Source organism: Labeo rohita, chromosome 10 (assembly GCF_022985175.1).
Source record: "Labeo rohita strain BAU-BD-2019 chromosome 10, IGBB_LRoh.1.0, whole genome shotgun sequence".
Taxonomy (NCBI): Eukaryota; Metazoa; Chordata; class Actinopteri; order Cypriniformes; family Cyprinidae; genus Labeo; species Labeo rohita.
Genome location: NC_066878.1, coordinates 24562710 through 24571529, shown reverse-complemented (window position 1 = coordinate 24571529; position 8820 = coordinate 24562710). Strand labels below are relative to the sequence as shown.

Below are 8820 nucleotides of genomic sequence, written 5' to 3'. Positions count from 1 at the left end.
ACAACTTGCTAATCATGCCAGAAACATCCTAGAATCATGTTAATAAAATGGTAAACACGTTTGCTAGTAAAATGTATCATGCTAAAAAATCTATCTCTGATATTGCCTTCAAAACATTCAAACTTTAATATTTTAAAACTACTTTAGACTTCAAACTATTTCAGACTGAAAACCATCAAACTTAAAACTTTTTAAAACGATTTAGACTTTTAAAACTTTTCAAACTTTTTTAACTTTATAAACTTTTCAAACTTTTTAAAACTTTTCTGGCTTTCTCAAGCCAACTTAAAGTTTGTCTCGACTAACTTTTTTATCTAGTTAAACTATAGTAACCTTTGTGTTGGTAACGGGGTTGACCAAAACATGAGGTAGAAAAATAATACATTACATAGCCTAAGACTTTCCTGTTATTTTAAGGGGTCACAATTTCATGGATATTTAACAAATATTTATTAAACTTATTGTATTTTTCTATTCAATTTCAATTAAATTTTTCAAGAAAAAGTGGAAAACACACCAATTTCACGGAATGACCCATAATACCTTGGGTAAATTGTGATCAGTGTGAAACGTAACCCAGAATTTCAGGTGTAGAATAACCAAGGGTTAAATAGTTAAGTGAGTTATTCAGTTATACATTTACAGAATAATCATCTAGACTTCTTCTGGGGTCTCAATAGTCAGAATGAAGAACGAACCGTCCAATTCATTTGAGATTTAAAAAAATTAAATCCGTATATGAATAGTACATTTGTAGAATGTTTACAGGATAATTATGGCTGTTGAGTGAAGCGCTTGGGAACGAGGCGTTGTCTTCAGCTGCATCATCGTCATTAGATATAGTTAAACACTGCGGAACTCGTTACTGAACAGATAATAATCAGTTTGCTTCCTCATTCTTTCCCTCTCAGATTTGCTCATTCTGTGTTTGTACACTGATAAATCATCTCTCATTATATTTGTGATCAGCTATTAGCTCTTCACAGGAGGAGCGTATACGTAACACACACACACACACTCGTCAGTGAAGTGTGTGTGTGTGTGTGTGTGTGTGTGTGTGTGTGTGTGTGTGAAGGCCGTATGCAGTGGGCAGCTGTGTATGGAGAGTATCGCTCGAGTCTTTATCAGGAGTGTTGACTCAGCTGCGTGTTTAATGTCTGAGAGCTGCGGGTTAAACACACTCAACCAGAAGCTTCTGTGAGTCACTAACGCCACTTCTCAACCAGGGGTCCCGGGTCCACTAGGGGCCTCAAAATGACTTAAAATGATCTAAAACAAGCTTTAAGATAGAACAACTGAAAGTCACCTCAACAGCTGTTTTTTTCATTGAAGAACATTTGAGCTTTGAAAAAAAACGAGCAAGTTTGATTTGAAAAGAGTGTTTTCTAGACTTGGGAATTAATAAAATACAACAGATTGAGCTCCTAAAATGTCAGAATCCTGCATTGTACAGAAACTATGAGCATCCGTTGACAAAAAAGTTTTGTTTCATAGGAAACCTATTCAGTTTCTTTGGATCTTATATCTGAACATCTCAAACACACACACACACACACACACCCTCATTCAGAGAGAAACGCCTCCACACGTCACGTCATTTAAAGAGAATTTATTTGTTGACTTTCACAAAGATATTAAACTGTTCACAGCGCGTTCATGGCATAAAGATGCACGTCTGGACAGATTCTCATGAGTCAAACGCCTCTCAAACACACACAGATCCCGCCGAACATGTTCCCACCGGTGTCAAATCAGAGGACGTTCAGCACAAGCAGAGCTGCTTTGACTAATAAAGGCTTTGTAATAAAGAGATACTGCATTAAAAACACTTGAGCGGATCAATAAATCTCATTGTTCTTTTCATATATATTTATCTGTAAAATAGACCTGCTCCGAAGAGCAACTGTATATAGAAAACAATCAAATACAAACGTAAACACACTTACAGACACAGCCGTGAGTCATCACATGGTTTCTGTATAAATTAGAATAATAATAGTGACAACAACAATCCAGCGTCTCTACAGTAACGCAGAAGTCTGGAGTGAATGTACAGCATAAATTTACAGTCAAACAGTCATTCTGATCCTGAAAGTCGTTCCGTGAGATCAGAACGAGACAATCGGCGTACGAAACGAAAGCAAAAGCGCCGACAGATCCTCAGCGTCTGTCCAACGCCCACAGCTTTACTGTAGCTTTGGTAAACGTAAACATTCAGACGTGAAAACTCCACGTCCCTTTGGCCTGAGCGAAAACAAGCAACGATACAGAACAGCTCCACAGACCAGCTATACTCAAATAAATACACACATCATCTCATGTACAGTGGTTTCTACCGAAACGCTCACAAAATATACAGGAATATGAGGAAACGCAGAAGCGGTCGGACAGATCCGCATCAAATCAAAGCGAAATCAAAGTTCAGAGTGATTGTTAATAAAGCTCAGTCTCTCCGTTAGAAAGGCCACCAGATGTGATTCGAACCTGAAAATCCATTTCTCAATTAATCAGAAACGCCCCGAGGGCGTCGCGAGCTCCGCAGCGATAAGGCAATCCCGGAAAATAAACTCTCTCTGCTCTTCCGTCTCTCGGTTAATGTACATTATTACAGGAATCATCGGGTTCAGCGAACACGCTGTCAAAAGATCAAATCCAGTGTCAAAGTGTCTCAAAGTGTGTTTAACGCTCGGCCGAGTGAAGCGCAGCAGCGAGAAACGCTTTCGACGCGTCGGACGCGTGACCAAACCGGCCGTTCGCCGTAAACAGAGACCTCCGCTGAGGTCTGGATCGTGACGCGAGGGTTCCCCGCGAGCGCTTCAGTCCTCGGTGTCCGGCTGCACTCCCAGCATGCTGTGCAGCTCCTCCACCGTGTATCCCAGCAGGTTCTGCAGGTCGCAGACGAAGCGGTACACGTAGCGTTTCCCCGACGTCTTGTGGATGATGTTCTTGTCGTAGTAGTAGCGCAGGCCTCGACTCAGCTTCTCGTAGTTCATCTTGGGCTTGTTTTTCCTCTTTCCCCAGCGGCGGGCCACCTGACGGTCACAAGAACAGCAGCGTTAGATCACATTTCATCACTGTGAAACATCAAAACCACCAGGAACTAGTTGAAGGTCTGTTCCTCACCTCGTCGGGGTCGGTGAGTTTGAACTCCCAGCCGTCGCCCGTCCAGCTGATGATGCTCTGACAGGTCGTGTCGGTCAGGAGCTCCAGGAGGAACTGCCACAGCTGAATGGGGCCACTTCCTGTTGAGCAGCAGTGACATACAGGTTAAGACTCACACAGCCATTCGTTTTTCAATTCAACACGCAAATGCATTTGAAAAATACTTTTCCACTACTAAAAATACAGTCGTTTGATCATTTAATTTCTTCATATCAATGCAGGATTAGAATAATAAATATTAATGTTTGATATGAACAATAAATGTTCATATTTGAAATGGGTTAGAATAATAAACAAATGCATGCATGATGGTTTTAGACATTTTTAGTTATTAAAATTTGCATCAGTGTTTGCAGCAACACAGGGCATTTAGAGCTGCAAAGCTTTTTTTTTGATATAGTAAATGAAAGTTTTGAATTTTATACCAATTCACCATGCACAAATATGTTTTTACGAATAAGAAAAAATGCACCATTTGGCCATTTAAATTCTGTAATATTCATATCAATGCATATTCTAAATAAGGATTAGAATAATAAATAAATATGTATTATTTTTATCAATGCATATTTTAGAATAATAAATATAAATGTTAAATTACAAATTAATAAATATGAATGCATTATTTGCATTAATGCATATTTTTAATAGGGGTTAGAATAGTACATTTGGATATTTATTATTAATGCTTACGTATATATTTATGTATATCAATGCATATTTTTAATTGGAAGTTGGAATAATAAATCTGAATGTTTATAATTAATAAGTATGAATATTTATTCATATCAATGCATATTTTAGGATTTAGAAGAACAAATTTGAATATTCATTATCAATAAATATTAATGTTTATTTTTCATATCAATGCACATTTTAAATAGAGGTTAGAATAATAAATCAGATTTTTTATGAATACGAATACTCATATTAATGCATACTTTAAATAGGGATTAGAATAGCAAATCTAAATGTATTATGCATATTTTAAATCAATGCATATTTTAGCTTCTTAATTGATTCATGCAAAACAGCTAAAAAAAATACTGGAATAGTTTTTATACCAGAGAGAATTGGTCTCAAATTGATATGCATCCAAATTGTATCAATTTTCTCCCTCCACAACTGTTGTTGTGTTAAATTGCTGAGTGTCAGCTACTGTTTTGCGCAGCTTTTAGTCACATTTAGTGAAAATTATCGATTGCTTTACGAAAGCAAAACGGTGTTAGCTGTAGAGACGCACCGGTGAATCCAGCGAGCACGGCGGCGGGTATGACGGGTTTGCCCTGCTCCATCGGCTCGTTCCTCTCCTGGACGTAGTCTTTGAAGGACAGTCCCTGTTTGCTCAGGCCCAGCGGAGCCACGCCCAGCTCCTCCTCAAAGCTGTCGTAAGACGGGACGCGCTGGGCGTCGGCGAGGGACGAATGGCTGCCCCAGGAGCGGAGGACGCACTCGGAGCCGTCCGCGTTCTCCACGCTCTCCACCGACGTCTGCTCGCGGGACGACACTGTGGAGAAACAGAGCGTTCGTCACTACGCGCGGCCCCACGACAGCAGCTGAACGTGATGAGGCACACGTGTCTGAATATTATACCGACCTGCTGCGCCCAGACGCGGAGCCGCTTTCAGCTCCCGACTCACGTAGCTGACGCTGACCGTGCTGAGCTGCGGTTTGGGGTACATGGAGAGCTCCTGACCGGACGACAGCAGGCCCGACTCGTCAGACGTCTCGAAGAGCTCCCGCAGGAGACTGCTGCGAGTGTCGGGAACCCTCAGAGAACACTCCTCCAGACTGAGACCTTCACACACAAACACACACAAGCCATTAATCAGTCTGATTACTGCAGCAAACGATCTGAACGCTGTCATCTACAGGTGAATAACGTGACGTAAGTGGAGACTTACCGCCGGAGCCGCTGCTCGTCCAGCTGCACTCAGACGACCGACTCAAGACTTTGGCTTCTTCATCCTCCTGACAGGCTGTGGGACGAAAGCACATCGAATCAAACGTCTGAGATTGTGCGTTACACTAACCTGTGAAAGTCTGAGACCCAGGGTTCGTACAGATACTGTAAAATGACATTCCAAGACTTTCAGGGACTACTTTTTTGGTTTTCAAGGACCTCAGTCAGAGATCTCACTTGTCTTCTGTTTCAGATTTCAGAAAAAAGAGGAATAGATAAAAATACACTAATAAAAATGGCAAGTATTAATACTAAATTATACTACACTTTTACCATAGTAAAACCACGGTTCATTTTCTTTGGGGATTTGTATTTCTGTATATTTTATTTCTTTTTTCTTTTTTACAGTACTACCTTAATGGTTTGATGTTTTTTTAATGTTTAAGAAAAAATCTGAAAAAAAAGATACACAACATCGCTCCAAAATCCTGATATGAATCAAATGATTCGCGAACCGTCATTTCAGATCAGCACTCGAAGCGTGGATCGCGAATGATTTCGATCGGAACTTTGCGTATCGCGAATCATTTGGCCTTGAATAATTCAGTTCGCGAAATGATTCACGAGCCTGTTCCGATCTGAAACAAATGATTCGCGATACGCGATCCGATTGGAGCGCTTCGAAACAGTGAATCATTTTGCGACGCAAAGCTTAATCATTACAAGCGATGTTGAAATTTACAGTGAATAGCTCTTTTAATTCGAACTGGTTTTTGCTAGTGAATCGCTTGAATGAATGATCAAAGTCGTGAGTCTGAATCAATCAGAGCGGTTCCAGCGTAAATGATTCAGTTGATTCGGTTCATCCGTTGCCGTTTTCGCATCTTCAGCCATGTTCACACGACACTGTTAGTACTACTGCTTACTTAGCTCGATTGTTTTCTGGCATTCACTGAAATAAGTGAGAACGTTACCATGTTTTTTGAATTATGTAAAAGATATGTGCTTACTGACAAAATTAAACACTTCTTTCATGGATACATTGTCTTTCAATAATTCAAACACTTTTCAATACTTCTTCAGGAGTATTGCTTTTTTCAAGGAACTCCCAGGCCTTCAATTTCAAAAAGTCGCATTCAAGCACTTTAGGCACCTCCTACGAACCCCGGAGACCAGAATTGTGTGTTACCTCTCATCATCTGCTCCAGATGCTCCCACAGGATATCACCCACGAAATCGGGAGCCAGATCCAGGAATCCGTCCTTTCCCAGGTCGCACAGCTCCTGCCCGTTCATGTCGAACTTATAGAAGCTGATGTTGGTCAGACTGAACTCTCCGGACGCCCAGTACAGCCACTGCAAGACGTGCTGCTTGGTCCACTTGTGCGGGTCTGCGGGGACAAAGAGGGCGTCACAAACACGTCCACCCACAAACCAAACAGCAGCGCTCACGAGAGCAGCGGAGACTCACTGTTGGAGATCCCGCAGACGCGCTGGACCTTGGAGAAGCCGTTAAAGCTGTCCTTCAGCGCCTGACTGACCACGGCTTTACTGCAGGGCGTCAGCAGGGGAACCGAGCACACGCCGGCATCTACGGCACACGTGAGATGAGTGTGAGCTTACGTACAGCGGTGTGACGGTCAGTAGTGTGTGTTGGGATTCTGATGGTTTATTTACCCTGGGAGAAACAGTCCAGGCCAGACGGGACCTCCTGAGCGGCCTGCTCCTCCTCGACCGGATAAAACCCCGAGAACAGAGACATGGGGTCTTCGAACATCTCAAACGCCACCTGACGCTGAGAAAAACAAAAGGCATATTTCACTCCTTAATTGCACCTATAAACTTCAGACAGTCAGTGATGAAACTGGTTATTGAGTTCAGACCGGCACAGGCAGGAAAACCCAGAGGACACGCCTCACGCATGACATCATCACTCAAGCGCTTAATCTGCTCCGCCAATGGGAGCGCGCGACCATATATGGCTTTCCTGTTCCGTGCCAGCGTGGGCAAACCCCAGCTGACCTCCAATGCCTCTACAGCAGCCCTGCTCTCGGCCAATCAGAGCGCAGCACAAACCCAGCCCTGATCTGATCAACTGCACTGTCAGTTTATTCACACACGCACAGATGTGTGTATACAGCAGCCACATCTGGGTGTGTATCATCAAACGCACACACACAAACACTGCTCTCACCTTTAGTGTGTTCCTGAATCCTGGTAAAAGAGGCTCCATGTTACACATTATGACCTGAGACAACAAGAAAATATTTATCAGTCAATAACTCCATTATTATGATTATTGTTGTTGTTGTTGTTGTTCCAGAAATATACAAGTACATCCAAACAGCATCAAGTGTTAATTCATATCGATGTATGTCTGATCGGAAGCGAATCGATCAGCGCATATAAAGTTTTCTTTGAGTCAAACGTGAATGTGATTCATGATTCATGAGTCACTGATGATCGAGCGGGAGAGAATGTGATTCAGTTTGATATACATTATATAACACACTGTTCATGATCTAAATCAGATTAGTTTTGTTCATTTTACAGCTGCAGAGCAGCTCGACAGCGACAGGATCAAACACACAGAACAGAATCAATATAAAATAATAAACACAATATTCAGACTCTTACAGCTGACGCTGGTGTAGCGCTACTAACCTGTTGAATTCTCGCAGAAATGGTTAAACTACGTTAGATCCGATGTGAACGCGCTGCAGTTTGTTTTATTCCTCTGATCGATTCGCGTACGGTCCTGATATATCGATCGATCGATCCGCTGATATTCCCAGCGGGTCACAGGTGTGATCTGTATGTGTGGATGGGTTAGTTAACGCGTTTAGGTTGAGTCTCGTCTGTGCCCGTGAGTTTATGAGCGAGCCCTTATGAGCGAGTGGAGCGTGCGCGCGCGATGGCGATGGGAGGGGCTAATGCGCGCTCACGCAGCCAGGGTCCAACACGAACTTTCGCCACACCTGAAATTTACTGCCATGAAACTGTATGTACACGATCTCATTAAAAACAGCCAGAACGAACTGGGGAAGCAAACATAACTGCGACTTTTCTGATAAGATTAAATTGCAGTTGCCATTTATAATGTTTTTTGAAAATAAATACATACTAGATTACAGTTATTATTAAATGAATCATTAAAGAAATATATTACTCTAATTATAATATAGCACAGTAAAACTAAATTTAAAAAGTTTGTTAAGACAAAGCCTAGCCTGAAAGTTTAAAGCAGCTGTAAAAGCTGGAGGTTTTAAACTTTATATGCATAGATGAGATGATTATCACCCTGACAGCACACACACGTCACAGAGACGTCTATCTGACATCTGCATTTACACCTGCAAGACGCATTCTTTAGAGTTTGCTCATCTGCAGTACGTCTACAGGACGTCTCCTATCAGATGTCAAACAGACGTCTATTAGATGTCTTTAAGTCGTTTATAGTTTAGAACGTATGTAAAACTGACATCTGTAAGATGTTGGTACACAGCAGATGCTTTCCAGATCAAGTGACCTTTAACAGACGTCTTGCAGATGTACGTGTGCTATCTGTGCATGTTCCTAGCATGATTAGCATGTTACTAGCAGGTTGCTAGCTTGTTTCTGGCATGATGCACATGTTGCTAGCATTATTAGTATGTTGCTAGCATGTTTCTGGAATGACTAGCAAGTTGCTAGCCAGTTTCTAGCATGACCGGCAAGTTACTAGCATATTGCTAGCTTGTTTCTAGCATGATTCAA

At 41.8% G+C, this 8820-nt stretch overlaps 1 protein-coding gene across 1 annotated transcript; it reads right to left on the bottom strand.

Annotated features, from left to right (window-relative positions):
* Positions 1-1594: 1594 nt before the first annotated feature.
* Positions 1595-7961, bottom strand: ets2 (v-ets avian erythroblastosis virus E26 oncogene homolog 2). Its single transcript, XM_051121055.1, has 10 exons — positions 7729-7961; positions 7259-7312; positions 6742-6859; positions 6536-6655; positions 6255-6455; positions 5067-5141; positions 4760-4960; positions 4406-4669; positions 3124-3242; positions 1595-3032 (listed from the first exon to the last, which is right to left on the bottom strand). The coding sequence occupies exons 2-10, from the start codon at positions 7304-7306 to the stop codon at positions 2817-2819; spliced, it is 1362 nt and encodes a 453-aa protein (XP_050977012.1). The 5' UTR covers positions 7307-7312; positions 7729-7961; the 3' UTR covers positions 1595-2816.
* Between the last annotated feature and the right edge of the window lie 859 nt (positions 7962-8820).